Source organism: Typopeltis vanoorti, chromosome 2 (genome assembly GCF_054136105.1).
Source record: "Typopeltis vanoorti isolate ZY-2024b chromosome 2, IOZ_Tvanoo_1.0, whole genome shotgun sequence".
NCBI lineage: Eukaryota > Metazoa > Arthropoda > Arachnida > Uropygi > Thelyphonidae > Typopeltis > Typopeltis vanoorti.
In genome coordinates this window covers 107,440,734-107,465,018 of record NC_143550.1, presented here as the reverse complement: position 1 = coordinate 107,465,018, position 24,285 = coordinate 107,440,734, and the positions used below count along the sequence as shown (strand labels likewise).

The following is a 24,285-nucleotide window of genomic DNA, read 5'->3' as shown; positions in this document are numbered from 1 at the left end:
GGCACTCCTTGCAAAGGTGGAGCATGATACCAACACTCCCATCTAAGTATCTCCCATAATGCAAAACACATCTCCTTGCGGATATGTCTAATGTTATGCATTAAGGGGAGGGCCACAACCCAGACTAGTTTCGACCTTTATTGAGGTCTCTTCGGTGGGAGCCAGGTCCAGAGTGGCATCGAAAGGGCTTCTGCCTGGTATCTCCACTTGGGCCTGGCTCCCACTGAGGCGACCTCAATAAAGGTCGAAACTTGTCTGGTTTGTGGCCCTTCCCTTAATGCATAACATTAGACATATCTGCAAGGAGATGTGTTTTGCATTAGGGGAGATACTGAGATGGGAGTGTTGGTTGCTTGCTCCACCTTTGCAAGGAGTTCCCTGGTGTTGTACCACCTTACCCCAGTCCTGAAGATACTTTCAGGTGCAAACTTTGTTTGCTCACACTTGGATAAAGGATTAAACTAAATTTATTATACAGAGAGGTAAAGTTTAGAGGACATCTTGCTAACGTAGCCTGTAAGATTACTTAGCTATTGAAAAACACATTAACAAGTAGAGATAAGGAAGTTTCGCTTTTACGAGGGTGGTCTGAAAGGTTTTTGGCCTAGACCATAGATGGCAACACTATCTGCAACATTTTTTTTTCTAAGTTGGTACATCTGTCATAAGCATCCATGTGAAATTGCAAGTCATTCTATCAAGTAGTTTGTTTCATACAGCTGTCTGAAGCAAAAGTGTTATCTGTATCCCTTGAAAAGGATAAAATTGAGTATAATTCAGTTATAAAATTCTTTGCAAAAGAAGGATTAACAACAAAAGAAATTCATTCGAAGTTCATAAAAGTTTATGGACACTCTTCTCCTTCATTTTCAACAATTAAGAAATGGGCTGCCGAGTTTGAACCTGGCCGTACCAGCCTTGAAGATGATCCACGTGAAGGACGTCCTAAAAGTGTAACAACACCAGAAATCATTGATCAAATGTACAATATGTTATTGCATGACCGACGAGTCAAAGTGCACGAAATTGCTGAGACTATAGCCATTTCAAAAGAACATGTAGGATATATTTTGCATGAAGAACTGCGAATGAAAAAGCTTTGCACAAGATGGGTGCCGCACTTGCTCACAGCAGATCAAAAACGCACTCGCATGAAAATCTCTGAACAGTGCTCGGAGCATTTTAACAAGAATAAAACTGATTTTACATTGATTTATTGCTATAGAAGACACTTGGATTCACCATTACACACCAGAATCCAAACAGCAGTCAAAACAGTGGATAGAAGCCGTTAGTTCAGTGCCAAAGAAGACAAAGTCAGTTACATCAGCAGGAAAGGTCATAGCATCAGTATTTTGGGATGCTGAAGGCATTTTGTTTATTAATTCTCTTGAAAATTAATACAATAACCGTGGAATATTATTCCGATCTTTTAACCAGACTAGACGAAAAAATTCATGAGAAAAGACCTGGTCTGCAGAAGAAAAAATAATCTTTCATCAGGACAATGCACCTGCCCACAAAGGTGTTTTGGCAATTGGAAAATTACGGGATCTGCACTATGAATTGTTGGAACATTCACCCTATTCTCCCAGATTTGGCTCCCTCTGACTTCTATCTCTTCCCAAAACTAAAACTCTTCCTTACTGGTCAGAGTTTTTCCTTTGAATCAAGAGGTGATTGCAACTGTAGAGGGGTATTTTGTAGATTTTACTGAGAACCACTGCAGGGATGGGATAATGGTGCTGGGGCATATGGAATAAATGTGTTAGTCTTAAGGGAGATTATGTTGAAAAATAATAATAATTTTGAAATTATAAATTTGTTTTTTCATTGTTAGGCCAAGAACTTTTCAGACCACCCTTATATCTGGATCGTTGAATTAATTTTTGGAGAAAATAGATGTAATTCTGGAAGATGAAAGGAAAAAGACTTTTAGCAGAATGTGAATTTAGTTTCTACTGTCATGTCAATCATAACTGATGATTTTCAAGAAAATCTGAAAGATAAAAAATAAATAATAATATTCAAAGACTCCATTAAACCAAATGCACTTTCTCTTGAGTTCAGGTACATGGTCGTGTAATTTGAACAACGGAACATTCTTATTGAAAATTATCTGCCTCCAGTAAGAAAGAGGTGATTGCAGTTGTAGAGTGTTATTTTGCAGATCTTACTGAGGACCACTACAGGGATGGGATAATGGCATTGGAGCATCACTGGAATAAATGTATTAGTCTTAAGGGAGATTATGTTGAAAAATAAAAATAATTTTGAAATTATAAATTTGTTTTTTCATTGTTAGGCCGAGAACCTTTCAGACCATCATAAGTGGTTTTGCTTAAAAGAAGAGAGTGTGAGGAACATTTTAAATACGGGGTTTTAGAGAGGAGTTTGGATGGACTAGAAAGTGTACAAGATTGTTGGAGACATAATTCAAAAGCAATTCTGAACTGTTCACTCTAGGTAAGTGGCGAAACATCTGGAAAGATGAGAGAGTAGAAGGAGGGTTGGTGGTGGAATAATAATGTACAAGAAGCAGTGACGGCTAAGAGAGGCAAAGCAGAAGTGGGACGAGTCAAGAGTGGAAGAGGACAGAGAGGAGTATAGAGAGAGAAAGTGAGAAGCCAGGAGAGTTGTGCAGACAAATTCCATGGCATATCAAGATTTTTATGATCAATTAGAAACAAAGGAAGGACAGAGAAAAATTTATTGATTGGCAAAATGTAGAAATAAGGCATCAAAGGACATCTTACATGTGAGTCATTTGATCTGCAACATGGCAGATCAAAGACTCTGAAGGAGGAGTATTAAGGAGAGATGTGGATATAAAAAAACAGATTGAAAATATACTTTGAAGGGCTTTTTAATGAGGAAAATGCAAGGGCTCACAGAGAAGATGGGCAGCTTTATGAAGTGATGGTGCAGAACATCACTAGAGTGGAAGTGAAGGAGGCCATAAAGAGGATGAAGAATGGAAAATCGGTGGGCCTTCTCAGGATTCCAGTGGAGGCATGGAAGGTACTGAATGAAGAGGCAATTAACCTGCTGTGGGACCTGTTCCTAAAAGTTTGCCAACAGGAAAATATGCCCAAGAAGTGGAAAGAAAATACTCTTGTCTCTGTCTGCAAGAGTAGAGGGGATGCATAAGAATTACAGAGGAATAAAGTTGATGTCCCACACAATGAAAATCCTAAAAAGGGTTCTTGATGGAAGACTGAGGCAGGAGGTAGAGATTTCAAAGGAGTAATTTGGCTTCATGCCTGGTCAATCGATGACAGATGCTATCTTTGGGTTATAGCAGATGATGGAAAAGTTTTGAGAGAAACAGTGAGAGCTACATCTGTGTTTATTGATCAGGAGAAAGTGTATGATAGAGTGCCAAGGCAAGAAGTCTGAAGGTGTCTGAGGGAGAAGAAGGTACCAGAGAAATATGTCAGGTTGTTGCAGGAGATATACAGAAATGTGCAGAAAAGAGTTCAGACCTGCCTGGGAGATACAGAAAGTTTTCAAGTGACAGTTGGTTTGCATTAAGGATCAGCATTAAGTCCTTTCCTGTTTAATATTGTGATGGAGGTGATGACGGAGGAGGTGGGAGAAGACACACCTTGGACAGTGTTGTATGCGGATGACATTGTGCTGTGTGCAGAATCAAGGGAAGTGGCAGCTAAACTGGAAAGAAGGAGTAAAGTACTAGAAGAGAGGTATGAGACTGATCAGAAGTAAGACAGAGTATATGTGTTGCAAAGCGGATGGCCACCAAAAGACAGATCTGGAACTGGAAGGAAATGTCATCAGGAAGGTTAGGGACTTTAGATACTTAGGTTCAACAGTGAAAGAGGATGGAGAGGCTGAGAAGGAAGTGCGATGCAGGATATAATCTGGATGGAGGAACTGGAGAGAGAGAGAAATGTCTGGAATGCTGTGCGATAAGAGGGTGCTGATCAATCTAAAAGGCAAAATCTACAGGACAGTAGTGAAACCAGCTATGACGTATGCTATGGAAACTATGGCCCTGAGGAAAACAACATCAGCAGAATGGAGGTAGTGGAAATGAAAATGCTTAGGTGGATGTGCAGTGTGACCAGAAAGGATTGTCTGAGTTGTCTGAGAAATTACTACGTAAGGGAAATCGTAAAAGTTACAAACTTAGGAGTGAAGATACAGGAGGCAAGGTTGACATGGTTTGGTCATGTGATGAGGAAGGAGGACAAGTATGTGGGAAGAAAGGTCATGCAGATGGATGTGCAGGTGAGGAGGAAACGTGGGTGGCCAAAGAAGAGGTGGATCGAACTGGTGGAAGAGGACTTGAGGATGAAGAACTTGGATGTGGTTACAGCCTAAGACAGGAGGATGCGGAAGAGACTCATTAAAAACAGTGACCCTACTTAAGTGGGATAAGCTGCAGAAGAAGAAGAAGAAGATATTCATATTACTGTGCTGAAGTTTGATCCCCAGGGTTTCTTGGGGATGAGGAAGCAGTGGAGAGGATTCAGAAGTGAGTGATCAAGATGGAGAGTGGCCTGTGGAATGTTCTCTGTGAGGATAGATTGGGATGTGTGGATTGCAGAAATTGGTTATAGGAGAAAAAGAGGGGATGTGATAGAAGCATTTAAGTTTGCTTACAAGGTTTTATAGAAAAGATGCAGGGTAAATGTTTCAGCACTTGACTAAAGGGACCAGAACAAGGTCATCCCTGGTAGTTGAATAAAGGTGTAGTTAGTAGGGGGGTATAAGGCATAGATAAGGACTGGGTTGCCAGAGTCAGTTGTGAGTACTTTGTCTGTTAGTGGGTTCAAGGATAGGTATGATAGATTGTGTGGATAGATTGGGTCTCCCTCAATAAGTCTTCGGATTCCATGGTGGTGTCCATATAATAATAATAATAGTAATTAATTTAATTTGGTTAATTTTTCCATTAACATTTGTTATTTCAAATAGAGCATTTTAATTGCAAAAGTGCAGGAAAACAAAATTACGATTGTTTTTGCCGTATTTTTTCTGTAACAATTGAGTATACCTCACTAGATACAATTATTATTATTATTATTATTATTATTATAATTTATTACGTGACACCTCCAAGAAGTCAAAGACGCATTGAGGGAGAGCAATGTACTCTACTCACTCTCCGTCTCCACAATTTAATCCATCAACTACACAGAACTGCTAATACTGTCATCATCATCATCATCTACACCAATGCCATCTACTACTCATCACCACTACTAGTATTTTTTGTCTGTAAATTGCGTGTGTACTCATGGGTGATTTGTCTGTATGCGAGATGAAAAACCCGAGTTTCCAGGAGAAAAAACCCTGCTACCTCCGTATGAGATCGGCTAACTCACCTTCAATTGAAAAAATCCATATAAAGATTCCTCTCATGTCGACGAGAATCGAATTAGGCCTTTTCCAATCGCAGGGCACAAACTACCATTATTCTTCCAATTGCGCTATGGAGGCACTGGTGTTATGATAATATTATCTGATTATGTGATATGAAAAAAATTTTGTAGTGAGGTAATTTATGATAATAAATCACCTCACTACAAAAATGTAATTACAAAAATGCACCATTTTATGATTGTCTATGATTATTCTCTTATTTGCTTTTATTAGTTATTAAGTAAGCTTTAGCTTTAATAACTTTTAATAATAAATAAATGTCAGTATATGTATAAACAAATTAAAATGTTGTCTGGCAACAGGAAGGGAATATGACAAACAAGGCAATCTTCATAAGTGGTGGAAAAATTCAACAATTCGTGATTTTGAAGAAAGAGCACAGTGTTTTATTAATCAGTATTCTTCATATGAAGTCAATGGAGAGCATGTAAGTAAGATTTTTTTCTTCATATGTCATAAAGAAAAACAAGACAAAATGTTTCTGCATATAATTTAACTCATTTCATATTATACTAACCTTTTAAAAAGTATGTTAATAAACATAATCTGCATAATCTATCATTTTGTCATGTATAATATATAAATATACCTGACAAAAAAAATATATATATAAATATATATATATATATATATATCTTCTCATCCTTTATTTATGAAAATATCTAATGAATTAATGAATGGTAAAGAAGAGAATGAAAAAAAAAAGAAAGAAAGAAAGAAAGAACAGATTGAAGAGAAGGGAAGGAAAGAGAGAGGATTGTAATGCCATGATGGGGGGGGGGGGGATTAATGAGAACATGTTTTCTTGATGAGAGCAAAATCATGTTTTCCTGCTGCAAAGAGAATAAGTTTTTAATGGCACTTGTGTCATAGTATATCAAACACTGAAACACATAGATACAAGAGGTTTAATAAAACTCTATTAAATGAAATATTTTGATCTGAAAAATAACAGATCATCATCAGTGAGAAGAACACTTCAACACCAGGAACAACAATGGATTTCAAAATATATGTGCCATGTGCTAGCATAATGGTGGTGGTGGTAATAATAATAAATAATAATAATAATAATATAATAAATTTAGTTTAATCCTTTATCCAAGTGTGAGCAAACAAAGTTTGTGCCTGAAAGTATCTTCAGGACTGGGGTAAGGTGGTACAACACTAGGGCAACTCCTTGCAAAGGTGGAGCAAGCTACCAACCCTCCTATCTCAGTATCTCCTATAATGCAAAACACATCTCCTTGCGGATATGTCTAATGTTATGCATTAAGGGAAGGGCCACTACCCAGACTAGTTTCGACCTTTATTGAGGTCTCTTCAGTGGGAGCTGCTAATGATGACCTGCTAATGCTTCTGCCTGGTATCTCCACTTGGGCCTGGCTCCCAAAAATAAATATGGATAAAGGATTAAACTAAATTTATTATACTCTAACCAAGTGAAAAATAAACTTTCAATAGTAATAATAATAATATAGACAGAGATGTAGAGTAGGTGCCCTCCCTTGATGAGTCTTTGGATTCCCTGGATGTGTCATGTAATACTACTACTAATAATAATTTAGGACAATGTAGTAGCATTTCAGTACCATCAGTACTTCATAAGCCTTTCAGCTCTTTAATTTAGTAAGCACTTCAGTACTCGTTCGAACAAACCCTTAGATTTAAAATGACAGTGGTCTAGTAAATGAGTATTTGACCAGAATATTCTTTAGTTGGAATCATGCCCATGTTATGCGAGACCAGAGCACTGAGATTTTTATAGATAATATAAGAGTGATAAGAGTTCCTGTAATCATTTCTCAACAGAACATTTTATGTGCCAGAATAAGAGAGAGAGAGAGAGAGAGAGATGGCAGTCACAAGGAACTTGGTGAATACTTGGGAGGGACAGAGGAAACCATTTTTCCTTTCCTTAGTGGAAGGTAAAGGAAGGAAGTTTGTTAACAGGAAAAAAATATAAGTACTAAATTATATTTCTTGAGGAACTTTGAAATGTATTCAGATATTTCAGAAACATAAGGAATTGGAACTCTCTGTGCAGGTTTAGGGCTCTTAAGAACAGGTTCGCAAGAATGAAAGATGTACTGAATCTTCTGTGGGAAGAAGTCATTCTGTTGCATAATCATAAATCTGCCTTCACTGGCCATTATGTGCAGCAAGATTCAGTATATAATGCCTCTAAAAAAATGGGCATCAGTGAAGCATTACCATGTTTTTTTTTTCTTCCTGTCAACAAATTCTCTTCTTTGTTACCATCCACCAAGAATAAATGATCTCCCCTGTCCTTCCCAAGTGTTTACCAAGTTCCTTGTGATTGGTGTAGATTAGTCAGAGTTGAGTGGTAGATAGGATAGGCTGTAGATCAAAAACAAATTACAGTAGTATGTTTTACAAATGCCAGGAGTATCAGAAATAGACATATGCTGGAAAAAATTGTTGCACGCATTGTGTTAATATGATTAAAAAATTACTGATTGGATTGTAAATGGAGGAATGTGAAGTGTTCCATAACAACAGGATATGTAGAAAACATTAACATGCACAAAGAAAGAAGATGTGATTCCACAGTATGCAAGTCCTTTATCAGTCCATATATGGATTACTTTGCAGATTTGGTCACCAGATTATCAATGGGAAAGTGGATTAAGATATTTTAGGGAGGATTCATGGAAGAACAATTAAGCAGATCTCAATCTGGCTTCATATGCAGAGAAAGAGAGAGAGAGAGAAAATGCCTGTAGAAACTGGGTGGATAAGAGGAAGAGTGGTGATGTTATTGAGATATATAAATTAGTGAAGATTTTTACCAGATTACTGCAAGACCAGATGAAGATGAGGATAGAATAAAAAGTCATTCCTGGAAGTTGTATAAGTAGAGTGTAAGCAGGAAATTCAGAAACAGGATTTTGCTTTGAAATCTGTACTGTACTGTACAGTACAGTATGGTGCGTGAAAGCTACTAAAAGAGTTGACGATGAACATTGTGTTTGATAGTGAGGAGCAATATAAATTGTAATTTTTATTAGACAAATCATGCAGAATTCTCTTAGCTAGACTTCACATAGACTGAAGTTATGCATAGTACAGAGTTTGGTAGCAGTATGGCTATGTTATCTTCTCCATACTGTTATCACTACTGAAGCTACAGACATGACTGAGACATTCAAGCTTTTGAGAAGTACAAAGTGTGACCAAAAATTTCAGGGAATTTGACTATAAAAATTTATTTACCTTAGCTCCTTGTTTCCACTGTCTACTTTGAAGTAGTCCCTTGGGCACGTATACAGTGATCCCAGCAGTTTTTCCATGATTCCATGCATCCTTGGAAGTCCTAGGATGCATTATGTTGAGCACCTCTTGCGATTATGCCTGGATCTCCTCACTAGACTAGGTACAATCGGTAGTGATAACAGTATGGAGAAGATAACATAGTCATACTGTTATCTCTATCCGTTGTATTGGGTTGGCAAATAAGTTCGTTTGGTTTTTCAGAGTGGAATGAAACACATTTTATTTAATATATATAATACATACTAGTCAGTTATATATTGACCCTCTTCATCAATGACCTCTTGCCATCTGTCCACCAACTTCATCATGGTGCATTCATAAAACTCCTGAGGTTTACTAGTAAAAAACTGATCCAGGTGTCTTTTGACAGCCTCATTAGTGAAAGTTTTCCCATTCAGAGAATTCTGCAATGATCGGAATAAGTGATAATCGGAAGGTGCCAGGTCCGGTGAATACGGAGGATGTGGCAAAACATCCCAGCCAAGATGTAATAATTTATTCCAGGTTGTTAATGATGTGTGGGGGTGAAAGACAACTCCTTTCCGCTTTGCCAATTCAGGACGTTTTGTGCTAATTGCACATACCTGTTGCATTAACTGTGAGCAATAGAAAGTTGAATCAATCATTCTGCCTGGCAACACCTTGTAATGGACAACACCTTTATAATCCCACCACACAGAGAACATGATCTTCTTCGGATGCAAAGTACTAAATTATATTTCTTGAGGAACTTTGAAATGTATTCAGATATTTCAGAAACATAAGGAATTGGAACTCTCTGTGCAGGTTTAGGGCTCTTAAGAACAGGTTCGCAAGAATGAAAGATGTACTGAATCTTCTGTGGGAAGAAGTCATTCTGTTGCATAATCATAAATCTGCCTTCACTGGCCATTATGTGCAGCAAGATTCAGTATATAATGCCTCTAAAAAAATGGGCATCAGTGAAGCATTACCATGTTTTTTTTTTCTTCCTGTCAACAAATTCTCTTCTTTGTTACCATCCACCAAGAATAAATGATCTCCCCTGTCCTTCCCAAGTCACTTTTGGCATATGTGTTCTGTTAAGGCACCATCCCCATATACGCTGCATATTTTTTTATGGGCCTCTCCAGCTTGTTTGCCTTTTTTGAAATAAAAAAGCAAAATTTGCTGGTAATGTACATTATTTCCTTCCATTTCTAAAAATATGTTACACACACGCATCTGAAGTAGGCTGAACAAAAATTCACTGAAAGGTTATGTGAAATGTCACCTTTCAACTGCGCAATAATAGCGATAGTCCGAGCAGTGTAAACTTGTACTAACGCCTAAACCGAACAAACTTATTTGCCAACCCAATACAATGGCTATTTCAAAATTGATAGATTATAGGTTTATGTGCTGTTCAAGTTGCAACAGTATTTATGGCTAGACCACATACAATCGGTAGAGATAACAGTGCATAGTCTAGCCATAAATACTGTTACAACTTGAACAGCACATAAACCTTTAATCTATCAGTAAATCATTTACAGCTTTCAGCACATTCAACGCACATGTATAATGTGCATATAACAGCAGTCAATGTTTGAAATGTCTCCTTTGCTCTTCACTCATGCCCGAAGTCAGTGGTGTGACATATCGCTGACAGCATGCACAACATCCAATGGAAATGCTGCCACTGTTCACTCCAAATCCATCTTCAGGCTGCCAATCCTGGGGTGTCATTTCACGCAGGCTACTCTCAAGCCCTGAGCACAATTTGGCACAATCACAAAGGGTGCTCAACATAGTGCATTCTTGGAGGTCCTTGGATGCATGATTCCGTGCATCCATGAATATTTATGGCATATAACAGCAGTCTGTATATATGTTATCTGTACCAATTATACCTAATTGGTACAGATAACAGTATGGAGAAGATAACATAGTCATACTGTTATCTCGACCAATTATACTACCTAGTCTAGCCATAACATTGTTTATGATGCATAACAGATGCATGATTCTGTGCATCCTTGGAATTCCTAGGATGCATTATGGTGAGCATCTCTTGCGATTTTGCCTGGATCTCCTCACTCACATCAAAATGATGCCCTTTCAGCTGGAATTCATTTTGGAGAACAGGAAAAAGTTGCAGGTGGCAAGGTCAGGTGAATGGGGGGGGGAGAGTATAATGACTTTTAGGCAGCAGTGTGATATTCTTTCTGGTCATCACTCAGCAGTCTTGGCACAGATTTTGCCAATGTTTTCAGTGTTATGTTTGTCGATTATCCTTCAGAACACTTATCATCAACAACAGAAGTCCATCCATCCTTGAATTGTTGGTACCACAAAGACGTTTTTCCTTGGCTCATAGTATTTTCACTAAATGCTTCCTTAAGCATTTGGTGGATTTCTGCAACAGTTTTTTGAGGCCGAAGCAAAATTTGATGTAGATTTTTTGCACCTTAAAATCAGCTATTTCAGTTGGAGAATAAATCTGCTGAACCACTAAAACATGACGTTACAAAAATTCTTGTAACCCAGGAGCACAGCTTCTCAGCTTGCCAGCTGTTGGCATACTGATTCACAAATGTTACTTCTCGCCCTTTATAGTGGCAGAAGGCCATACTACAACTGGTTCACACATGCTATTCAAATTCCTCAAACTTTTGGGTTGCACCTCATATTTACTATATTGGCACTGGAGAGATTTTTCAATGTGGTAGAATAAGAAAAAGGAACAACAGCAAGGGACTATTTCTGGAAGTTGCAAAAGAAAGTACTTAGTAAGAAGTTAAAATATAATTTTTTACATGGAGAATAGGAGCATGGAATGCATTGCCTGAGAGGATGGTGGATGGTACAAACAATGAATGAGTGTAACGAGGGGTGCAATAGTGTTTTCTAAGGCAGACCTTCCACGATAACTCTTATGGCTTCCATAAAGATGGTGAGAATAATAATAATAATAAACTTTCTTTAGTTCTCTGCTTCAGCAATATATTTATTATCTTATATTTCTGATATTATATTTATTAAATATATTGCTGAAGAGGCATTATTTATTAGCAATATATTGCTGAAGAGGCATTATTTATTAGCAATATATTTATTTTGTATTGACTTTTTGAAACTGTTTCAGCTAAATGGAAAACAGACTTTAGGAGAAAATATTGCAGATAATGGTGGTTTAAAAGCAGCTTTTCATGTAAGTACTATGTATATATGCTGTTTTCTTTTGATACAAGCATGCTGTGTGTGTGTGTGTGTGTGTGTGTGTGTGTGTGTGTGTGTGTGTGTGTGTGTGTGTGTGTGTGTGTGTGTGTGTGTGTGTGTGTGTGTGTGACTTGTAGTCCTGCTATGAGGCAATTTTATATCTCCATGCTCCATCATGCAATATATATATATATATATATATATATATATATATATATATATATATACTTCATCTATTTACATAAATTTCAATTGGAATTTATATTTTTAATGTTTATATTTTACACCTGCGCAATTTTGACTTTAATTGTCATGTTGTTCTACTATTAATTAATTTATAATTTTCTATTTAATTTGACATATGTTATATATTCATAGAAAATCAATCCTATTTGCAGAAATGAAGGATTCTTAATAATATCAAGGAAGGATATGAAAGAACTGCTGAAAAAAAAAGTGAGATAGAAGTGTGAGAGAATGGAAACTGTTAGTCTGCTGCTAAGAGATGATACTACTGAGTTTAGGAGCTATAATAGCATATGATTTGTTGCATAGGCTGTGTAGAAGAAATGGTTGTTTGATTTTCAATGTGTGAAATGAGTTTCATGGTTAGATATCTTGAATAAGAGAGACTGCCTGCACCTGAATGGATTTTGCATATAGAAGCCTGGAGAATTTATTTACTGAAATGAGATGTAATGCAGAAAGTCAGGGAAAATGAATCATCTTGGGAGGAATAGTGAGGGTGTGTGTGTGTGTATGTTCAGCTAAGGATGCAAATGTGACAATGACATAAATGTTAATCAGTATGGTTATGAATTTTGTGAAGGGATGTACCTATATGCTTTAGGTTTGGACTTTTTCAGTGTGAATGGAGATGAGAGAGTTTCCCAGCTGGACCAAGCAGACTGTGGATGTAATTATACAAAAAAAGCCAGGAGGTAACTTGTTATGCCAATACACAGATGCCAGGAGCATCTTGAATAACGGGATTGAGTTCATTGCCTTGGTGAATACGCTTTGGCCTACAATTATTGGCATTAGTAAAACTTAGCTCTCAGATTCATATGAAGTAACTGGAAGGGTGTAAATATGTTTAGGAAGGACAGAAGAGTGGGTAGTACTACTAATGATATCTGATGATTTGAGTCCAGTTAGATTGGAAAGTCGGGAAAGCAATACTAGCAATAACATCCCATGTAACATTTTGAGGCTATCTAGTATGAAGTCATATACAGATGCTCCTGACATCTGTGTATTGGCATAACAAGTTACCTCTTGGCTTTTTTGTATAATTACATCTACAGTCTGCTTGGTCCAGCTGGGAAACTCCATTTCATCTTATCTCCATTCACACTGAAAAAGTCCAAACCTAAAGCATATAAGTCCATCCCTTCACAAAATTCATAACCATACTCATTAACATTTATGTCATTGTCATATTTGCATCTAACAGAATGAATGTTATTGTGAGGTGTTTCTACAAACCTGGCAGTTCAGCTGCTGGGGATGCTGCATTGCCAAATTACCCAGATATGTACTAAATGAGTAATCATTATGGATGATTTAAATGATTCAAATGTTGACCGGGTAGCAAAGAAAACTCACGAAAAAAAATAAAGAAGAATTTATTGAGATGTTGCAAGACAATTTGCAACAACTTGCAAGGCAAAATGATACAAGATCTGAAAGTGAGTTGGTGAACACGAGGCAACACAGTGAAATGAAGAGACTTGTAAATATATATGAAAGAATGAAGAAGAAGACAAGAATGAATGATGTTGGTATGCAAGGTAAAGAAAGACCTTCAAATGTTATTGCATGGGGATTTGATTATTAGAGGTATGGTTGAGTATGTAAATGAGAAGATGCGCAAGGCTTGTTTTCTGGGAGGTAAAATGAGCAGAGTGATTGATGTGATGGATATGAGGGATAAGCGAGAAGAGGAGTTGGTAGTAGTAGTAGTGACAAATAACTTTACTGGAATCAAGGAGAATGTCAGATTGGATATCAGGAGGACAAAAGATAATAGTGCGATACGAAAGGTAGGTAGTGTGTTGCCCAGAAAGGCAGAGGGCAAAGAAAGTATTTTGGAGGCAACATAAGACAAGTGATTAATAATCAATTCCATGAGTACAAAGAACAGGCAAGGAAGATAACTAGGGTGGTAAGGGTAGCAAAAGTGCAGTATGAGCAGCAGTTAGCTAATGAAGCCAAAAAACAAAAAAAAAATCCAGAGAGTTCTTTCGATATTCAGCCAGTAAAAAAAAAAAGAATCATTATGTTAGGATGATACTGATTGGAGAAAACAATATAAGGATAACTTCTGCAGAGGATATAGTTTGATATATTTAATGAGCAGTTCATAAAGATCTTTCATCCTTGTGAATGTGACATCGTACAGAGTCTGAGAGCATTGGATGATAAGGAGGAGATATAACCATCAAGTCCCATAAGGCTATTATACTTGATGGTATATTGCCATGTATTTTGAAAAATATGCAACAGAGAGTTGACATCTGCTTTGGCATATTTGTTTATTGTGAGTCCTACATTGGATCAAGTTTCAAAGTAGTGGAAGGAAGGGAAGATTGTACTGCTCCATAAAGAATGTGACGGAACTCAAGCATCAAATTATAGGCCAATCTATGTCAGGTGTTGTGGTTAAAGTGTTGGAGAGGCTGGTCAGAACCAGGAATACAGAATTGGGTTGACCATAGTGGTATTATCTTTGATGGATAGCATGAATTTGCTAAAGGGTCATGTTTTAGTAATCTTCTTACTTATTACAATAAGGTGACAGTTGCATTGGACCAGGTAGATAGATACACAGTGATTTTAGATTTTGCAAAAGCTTTTGATAGATTACCCATTATAATTTGATAGTCAAACTAAAGCAGATGGGGTTGGAGATTGGCTAGATTGGCTATCTGATAGGTATCAGCAAGTTGTGTATTGGGGAGTCAGAAGAGGCAAATATCCCAGAAGAGGAAAGTCACTAGTGGTATGTGCCTTAGGGGTCCATTTTAGGGCCATTGTTGTTAAACCCATATGCTAATGATATTGGGGAAAATTGGATTGGGGATATTCAGTTGCTTGGAGATGATGCAAAGTTGGGATGAACTATGAGGAGTAGAGCAGATGTAGGCCATACAAGAAGACCTAACTTTGCATCATCTGCAAGCAACTGAATATCCCCAGTCAAATCTTACCCAATGTCATTAGCATATAGGTTAAATAGCAATGGCCCTAAAACAGACCCCTAAAGCACACGAATAGTGACTTTCCTCTTCTGGGATATTTTTTCTCTTCTGACTCCCCAATACACAACTTGCTGATACCTATCAGGATAGCCAATCTCCAATCGAATGACCTAGCCTAATATTCAATCCAATTACGATGATGGAGTACATGAGCATGGGAGTAGGGATACCAGTTTAATGTTGCAAAATGTCAAGCTTTAAAATTTGGAAAACAAAGATGAAATTTAGAATTTTCTCTTGGTGAGGATATATTGCTGGAGGTGGAGAAAATAAGAGATCATTGGGTGATGGTCAATAAGGATCTAAAATTTAGAGAACACATTGCCAAAATAGTGGGGACAACCAGTGAATTTTGGCTGTGATGCAGAGGACACTGACTTGTCGAAGCAAGTACATTCTGGTTCCATTGTATAAAGACCTTGAGTAGGCTGCATATGGACTACTTTGCAGATATTTGTTACCTGGTTTTCAAAAGGATGTAGAAATATTGGAAAGGGTCCAGAGATGATTGACTAAGATAATTTCTGATCTTTTAAATGTTGAGTATGAAGAAAGGTTGAGAAGATGCAATTTGCAGTTTAGTGGATAGAATGAAGAGGGATGATATGATAGAGACACACATAAGTTGGTAAGGGGTTGCTATAGAAATAACGTTGAGAGGTGTTTCGTAAAATGGTGGGAGATTGCGGAGATCAAGAGGGTCATCCCTGGAAGCTGGGAGGATGTAAGCAAGAGAATGAGAAGCATGTTTTTCTTTTCTTTTTTTAATGGGGAGTTGTAAATGATTGAAATGCATCACCCGAGAGTATAGTGTCTGCAGAGAATTTGAATGATGGTATGATGAGCCGTATGTATATATGACAGAGGAATCTCCTAATGAGTCTTTGACTCCATGGGGAGGGGTCTTGGGATAATAATAAACCTTCTCAAGCAGGATGTGAAAGAAGGAAACTCAAGTGAAAGTGTTAGATTTGACCATAGCACCAGAAAGGGTCTCAGTTAAGAATGTGATTGGTTTGCTTCCAACTGATGATAGTAGTCATACTTGACTCTCCTGAGAAGTAGCTAACTATACGGATGTTCCAATTAGAAGAGTTTGTCAAAATTATGACAAATCCAAGAGAATACTATGTTTAGCTCAATGGGATCTTTGTGAATGGATTTGAAAATGTGCTTAAATGATGGAGTATTTAAATGTTTGAATGATAAGAGTGAAATGGATTTGCAACATATTAAACCAGCGATCCATAAGAAAAAGGTGATGATATAAAAGGAATATCATGAGAATAAGAATGAGAGGAGTTATGAAAAATATATAAAGTATAGACCAAAAAAAGTTTAAAAGTATTTTATGGAAAGAAAAGTCAGAGTATGAAAAGAAATTGACTGTTCAGGCTAAAGCCAACCACAAAGATATTTATTGTTATTCTGAAAATATCCTATCCTATCCTTCTCATCTGTCTTGTCTAGGATGGGTTGAGTCCCCCTCCTAATGATGAGTTACTGTAGTATTAATGCAGCCAGTTTGCCACTCCTCTGCTTCATCCTCCTAAGAGCGATATTCATGACTGTAATCCGTGTGTGTGTTCATGGGGCTGTTTGCCTGCTTCCAGGATGAAAACCCCAGATAAACTGGGGGAAAAATCCCTGCCGTCCATGCCCAAGACCGGCTAACTTGGCTATGACTGAGGAAGATCCTTAAGCTCCTCATGTCGTCAACGTGAATCGGACTTAGGACACTCCTTCCCCAGGCATATGGTTGTGAAGCGTATAACCACTAGGCTAACCGCACAGACACTGCAAATATAGGAAATAATAAATAAGGAAGAATAAAAGTAAGTAATTGTTTGCCTCCCATGAAGAGCCTTTAGAGGAGGTTAGTGCTAATAATAATAATTTTCCTGAATGCAGACAGTATGTTTGCATCAGAAGGAGATGCAAATGTTCAAATCAATGCTCATTCATTAAAATCTATCAACCTGGTATATGTAACATAGTACATGGTGGTATTACCACTACATGGGATGAAGAGATAGAAGTAGATAAGAAGGAGGTTCTAGAGCTGTTGCATAACCTAGATAAGAATTTGACAATAGGGAACAGATGGGATATCAGCTAAAGGAATGTCAGATTGAACTGTTTAGGTGCTTGACATTATTGTGTAATTTGAGTCTCTGCTTGGAGAAGATTCCCCATCCCCCTCCCCAAATGGATAGAATGTATGATAGACCCTACAAATATGGTGAGAAGACTGTTGTGACTAACTATGGACCTGAGTATCTCTAGAATTACCATGAAGATTTTAGAGAAGTAGGTAAGAACTTGGATACAGAAATGGATTGACAAACAAGCTATCCTTTGCAAGAATAGCATGGGTTTATTAAAGAGAGATTGCATCTGAGCAATTTGCTCATATTTTATAATAATAATGTTACAGCCGAGCTGGATACACTGTAGTACTGTTGGATTTTGCTGAAGCAATTGACAATATACCACACAAAAAAGCTGTTTCATAAATTGGAGGATATAGGATTAGAATATAAACTACTTGAATGAGCAGGTAGCTGATGAACATGTATCAGAAAGTGGTATATAATGGAAGGGAGAATCTTCAGATTTAAGGTGTCCAGTGGTGTACCTCAACATCTATCCTTGAATGACTGTTCATCAATCTATACATTAATGATGTTGGGAAGGACCTGACAGGAGATGTTCAGTTGATTGCTGATGATGCAAAGATAGGAATGGCAATCAGGATTGCTCTGATGTAACACTTACAGAATGATTTCAGTAGGCTGGAACTGTGGGCAAATTACAATAGCCATCAATTCAGTGTTAGTAAATATAAAATTGGTATAATGCAGTTTTCAACTCCAAGCTTATAATTCCACCATGTTATATTGGTGGTATCATTCTTGAAGAAACTGATAAGGCTAGTAATCGCAGTTATATAAGTTAATAACCTTTGAGAAAATAAAACAAAAGAAAGTTTGAAATATTAGGATTCTAGTTTAAAATATATTAAAGAATTAACAAGTTTAATTTATGTCAAACTAGATTTGTCCAATGCATGCATAACTGACAATGGTAATTGTCCCCCAACCATTCCAGATGCCCAACATACAATGCTCCCTGTATCCTTTTGCCAGAAAGAGATCAGAAAAATATTGTCTATAGACACAAGAAAGTCTCCTGGCCCTGATGGCATTTCTCCAATTGTCCTGAAAGCTCGTGTACCAGAACTGACTCCTATCCTATGTTGCCTGTATACACTCTCTTACTCCACTGATAATTTATCCCACAGCCTGGCAATTGGCCTGTATTCAACCCATTCCCAAGAAGAGTGACAAATCACTGCTGTCCAACTACCACCTTATCTTACCTCAGTCCTGGCTAAAGTAATGGAGAAAATCATCAATTCCAACTCCTACACTGCCTTGAAGGCACCCAGCTAATAAATAACCACCAGTGTGGATATCATCGCTGCTGATCACCAGGAGGTCTACACACATATATCACCCATCTCTAGACAAATACCATGGAGAAGTTTGGTGAATCTCAAGTGATTGCACTTGATATCTCCAAAAGCTTTTGACTGGGTCTGGCACAAAGGTTTACTAAGCAAACTTCCATCATTTCGTCCGTCTCGGGACTTCTGCAATTGGATTGTCAGCTTTCTATCTGGGTGAATACTGTGTGATGGTAGATGGTTCCTTATCCTCTCACCCTTCAACTGATGCCAGGGTTACACAAGGTTCTGTTCTCTCACCCTCTTCTATATATCAATGACCTATTTCAGTTGACCTGCAACCCAATACACAGGTTTGCAGATGACAGCACATTGTACTCCTCCCTTTCATTCGATAAACCTTACTCCACACAACTCACCTCAACCTACAGAACATCAACTACCACTGTTCTCATTTCCGATCTTCAAGCCATCCTCCAATGGGGGTTCAGATAATCTCGTCAATTTCAATGCTAGTAAAACCATGTTCTGTCTTATGTCTCACAAAAAAGAACCATTTTCTCCTAGTATTATTTTTGGCAACACTGAAATTTCCAGAGAAGATGAGATTTTTATTCTTGGAATTACCCTAACATCAAGCTCCTCTTGGCATAAACACATCACAACCATTGCATCCTCAGCTTCTAAAAAACTAAGATTTCTCTTTCACTCAAGATGTCACTTCACCTGTGAAAAGCTGTTAACCTTATACAAATCACAAATCTGCCCATCTATTGAATACTGCCTTCACATTTGGGGGCCCCCTAAGAGCTTCCTCAAAATACTTGACTCAGTATGGAGGAGAGCAATTAGATTGATTAATGACTAACCTCTTGCCAACTCACTCCCACTTTTGCACAGACATTTGGTTTCTGCATTATGTGTATTCTATAAATATTTCCATGGCAAATGTTCATCTGAAACAGTATCAATAATTCCTCCACTCAGTACTAAGTCTGTTGAAACATGTGCAGCTGCTGCCTACCATCCCTTCACAGTACACTTTGAAACCCACAGAACAAGTTTCTTTTCCTCCTCCTTCATCCCTGCTACTGCTGTATTGTGGAACAGTCTTCCCTTTGATGTGTTTGCCAAGGAGTATAATATACAGGCTTTTAAATCAAATGTAAACAAGTTCCTCCTTTTCCAACCCACTATTCATATACCTACCTACCATCCGGCATTACAGTCCATTGTGAGCCTTAGCCTTCTGAATAGTCTCCACAATCTTCTGTCCTTGACTAATCTTTCCAAGCCTTTCACTTCCATACTAGGCAAGTCTTGGATTACGTTATCAATCCATCTTAATCTTGGTCTTTCTTTTTTCCTTGTTGCATATATCTTCTCTCTCAGTATTCTCCCCATACGGAAGTCTTCCACTCTCTCTACATGACCTAACCATTTCAATCTCTGTGCTTTTATGAACCTAATAATATCTACTTCTTTTAGTATCTGACTAATTTCTTTGTTGTACTGTATTCTCCATACACTATTTTGTTCAATAGGTCCATAAATTCTTCTTATAATTTTCCTTTCAAATTTCCTCAAATTGTTTTGGTCTTTTTCACTAAGAGTCCACGCTTTGCTTCCATATGTAACCATAGGTCTAATCAGTTCCGTAACGAGGGTATGAAGTGCCTGTGTGTCTAACTTGCAACCTCCGCCCAACCCAAAAATGACAAAAATTTTGAAAAATTTAAATGTAACAAGTTAAATTTTACTAAATGCAATATGTTAAATACTTGCTATTAACCCCATCAAAATGAGTTGCCTGTAAATCCAATTATGTATTTGTATAAATAAATAATGTATTAAATAAGAACAGATTTTTATTGATATTCAGTGGCAAATAAATTAAAGAAATACACGATGTAGGTATAATATAAAATAATATAATAAAAAAATAAATAAGTTCAGCATATTTTATAAAGAAATTTTTCTAGCTTTTTCATTTGCAAACACATCTATTATATTGTCATAATTTAATGTTTTTGCAATATCTTTTTCAATTGATATTATAGACATGTTTGTCAATCGCTCTTGTCCAAGAGAAGAACGAAGATACAATTTTATAATTTTCAATTTGCTAAACAAACGTTCGCAGGAAGCTGTTGTTACAGGCATTGTTATGAAAGTCCTTAATGCTATGTTTAGATTTGGATACGTATTTTGTAATGAGAGTTCGCAATTTTTTTTGCGAGATTTGAAAAGCATCCATATCACCTAAATTTTCAAAAACTTCCATGGCTTGATATTTGAAACTCTCAATTTCACATACAAATTCTGGAGCATCTAAGTCGCTATTATATTTCAATGCCAGGTCAGCTGTGCATTGTTTGATAGCATCTAGCTTCATAATTTTTAAAGCGTGCCCATTTAAAAAACTGAAGTCATTTGCGACCTCTTGTAAAGCAGTAAATCTATCATTGAGTTGTATGAGTATTAGATCTAAAACTTCACACATTTTATTTTTTAGTAATGCAGTTTCATTCATGGTAAACGAATCATCAGTAGCTTTCTCACCAGGCATATTTTTTATTTTGCGCCGTCTTTTTTCTGGAATGCAAGTTTCAATATTTATTGTTTCAGCTAAACTTTTTGCCGAATTGTGAAGCGAATCGAAAAAATCATTTTGGTGTTGAAAGTTTATTTTTCACTTGGTTAGACTATAATAAATTTAGTTTAATCCTTTATCCAAGTGTGAGCAAACTTTGTTTGCACCTGAAAGTATCTTCAGGACTGGGGTAAGGTGGTACAACACTGGGCAACTCGTTGCAATGGTGGAGCAAGCTAACATAAGCAGGCATGAACATGAAGATACTTTCAGGCACAAACTTTGTTTGCTCACACTTGGATAAAGGAAATCGTTTTGGTACTGTTGAATTTCATTAAATATAGAAATAGATGACAGAATCAACAAAGCTGGTATGGTAGGAAGTCAATTGAATAAATTCATATGGAATAAAAGAGAAATTAGTCAGAACACTAAATTAGCTGTATACAAGACAGTGTTCAAACCAGTGTTAACTTATGGATCTGAGGACTGGGTCAGAAGTAAAACACTTGACCAAAGACTAGAGACTGCAGATATGAGAGTCCTGAGAAAGATTAGAGGCGTGAACAGATGGCATCAATGGCAATGTCATATAAAAAAAATGAGGATATTAGGAAAGAACTTGACATTGTCAGCATCCAGGAATGCGTTAGCAGAGCTAATCTCAGGTGGTATGGTCACTTAAACAGAATGGGCGAGGAAAGATTAGCAAAACAAGTGTTCTCTGCCAGGTTGGCAGGAAAACGACCCAGAGGAAGACCATGATATAGGTGGATTGATACAGTACAAAGTGCCTTAGACGATAGGAATATAAGATCTGATAATGTTGGAGTCTTGACAAGTAACAGACTGATTTGGAGAAAAATTGTAGATAGGAAGTTAGTAATTAACATGTAAATTTTTCATGTAGTACTATCATATCCTGTACACTCCTTGAGGGTACCTGTCAGGAATTTGATGATGATGAATTTCATTTTTTAGAGTTTTTATCATTTTTGCAGCATTTTAGATGGGTTTTTTTCTTGTAAAAGTACTTTCTTTACTTTTTTTTATCTTTCCTAATATTGAAAGTTTATTTTTCACTTGGTTAGAGTATAATAAAATTAGTTTAATCCTTTTTCCAAGTGTGAGCAAACAAAGTTTGTGCCTGAAAGTATCTTCATGACTGGAGTAGGGTGGTACAACACCAGGGCAACTCGTTGCAAAGGTGGAGCAAGATACCAACACTCCTATCTCAGTATCTCCTATAATGCAAAACACATTTCCTTGCGGATGTACCGTGTTGTACCACCCTACCCCAGTCCTGAAGATACTTTCAGGTGCAAACTTTGTTTGCCCACACTTGGAAAAAGGATTAAACGAATTTTATTATTTCCTAATATTGTATCCCAAAATATTAATAGTGCAACAAAATTAAATTTTGTTAATCATTTTAGCAACATTTGAGCATTTGTTACTGAGTCTACTTGTAACTTGTCTTTGTCCATCACACATTTCATTAAGAAGTTGTATTATTAAAGAAATTTGATTTCGTAAGGCTTTTACCACATTAGCTTTCGTGGACCACCTTGTGTCACTTAAGCCTTTAAGCCGAACAGATAATTTTTCCTTTAAAAGATCCCATCTACTAGTAGAATTTACAAAAAAGTTAAACAATTGTTGAATTGTTCCAAAACATGATTTCATTTGAACAGATGTTTGTGCGGCATGAACGCCTATTAAATTAGGGCTGTGAGCAGTGCATGGAGCAAATCTCTCCATATTGGTTAAACGTAATATCCTGGCTTGTACCCCCTTGTATTTACCTGCCATATTCGCTCTATTATCATATGACTGTCCTCTTATATTAATAATATTTAATCTGTCTGATATTAACTTTTCACAGAAAATCTGATATGATTTTCACAATAAAATCTATGAAGGTTTCTTCAATGCTACATTTATTTGTGTTAGGATCAACATTAACATTGTGCAAAATTTGGGTTATCTGTTCCTGTTGAGAAGTGTCAGGTGTGCTACCAAATAAAATAGAAAAATATTTTGCTTTTTGAATATTTGAAATAATATGCTGTCTAATTTTAGAAGCAACTATATTAATTATATCATTTTGTATTATAGGAGAGAAATAATTAACTCGATTTTTCTTATGACTTTCAATATGTTATGAAGTAATAGGATAGTAAGGACTAATTAATGCTATCGTGTTCAAAAATTTTCCACATTCGAGATGACCAATTTTTCACAAGTTCCTCTCAAAGCATCATTATTTTTTACGCAGTGCAGAATGGCATCCAAAATAACTTTTAAAATATGCCTCCACTTTTCTTTCCTTCTTCTTGGAGTTTCTTATTCTGTTTTAAAACAATGTGGGATTTAATATCCCCTTAATTTAAATAATGTTTATATCGCCGAAATGAAGCTTATTAGCTCTTTATATTTAAGTAACTATAATGCTGTTTATCAATTCTCCCCTGTCCTCGCCATTGCATTTCTTGTAATGCAATGAGGTCTATTTTATATTTCAGCATTTCATTAGCAACTTCATTCATCTATCCTATTTGTTTCAATGTCCTTACATTTCATGTTGCCATTTTGATATCTCTTCTTATTATTTTATTCTTATTTTTCTGTTTATTTTGTAATCCAATCATATCTTTTTTCCCATTCCAGGTCGGTTGCCATTTGTTCGTATCGGTTTCATAGCATCAAATTTTTTATGTACTTGGGTTGCCAGCCCAATGCACAACCCTCCTCCTTCATCCAGGCTTGGAACTGGCTGAAGTAAGGCGCTACTCAGAGTAACCAGCTTCAGGCGGAGAAAAAAAATTTTTTTTTCTTTTGAAAAAATAGCCAAGATTCTAAAAAAAGTATAACCTACACATAGCATATAAGCCCCACTGCAAACTTGCTACCCTTATCCGTTCTACGAAAGATCAGCTCCCTCCTCTCTCTCGCTCTCTACCTGGAGTTTACAAAGTACCCTGCTCCTGTAAGCTGGCGTACTTTGGGCAGACAGGCAGATCAGCATCCATTCCGCCTGGAGGAATACAAGTCTTACATCTGTAAACACAACT

At 36.9% G+C, this 24,285-nt stretch overlaps 1 protein-coding gene across 3 annotated transcripts in view; it reads left to right on the top strand.

The window, feature by feature from the left end:
- Nep3 (M13 family metallopeptidase neprilysin 3) overlaps window positions 1-24,285 on the top strand; it is a 502,574-nt gene that overhangs the window by 443,830 nt on the left and 34,459 nt on the right. For all 3 annotated transcript variants that reach the window (XM_090407352.1, XM_090407368.1, XM_090407360.1), the window contains 2 exons: window positions 5,712-5,836; window positions 11,813-11,878. In XM_090407352.1, coding sequence (XP_090263478.1) covers window positions 5,712-5,836; window positions 11,813-11,878 — 191 coding nt within the window. The remainder of the gene's footprint in view (window positions 1-5,711; window positions 5,837-11,812; window positions 11,879-24,285) is intronic.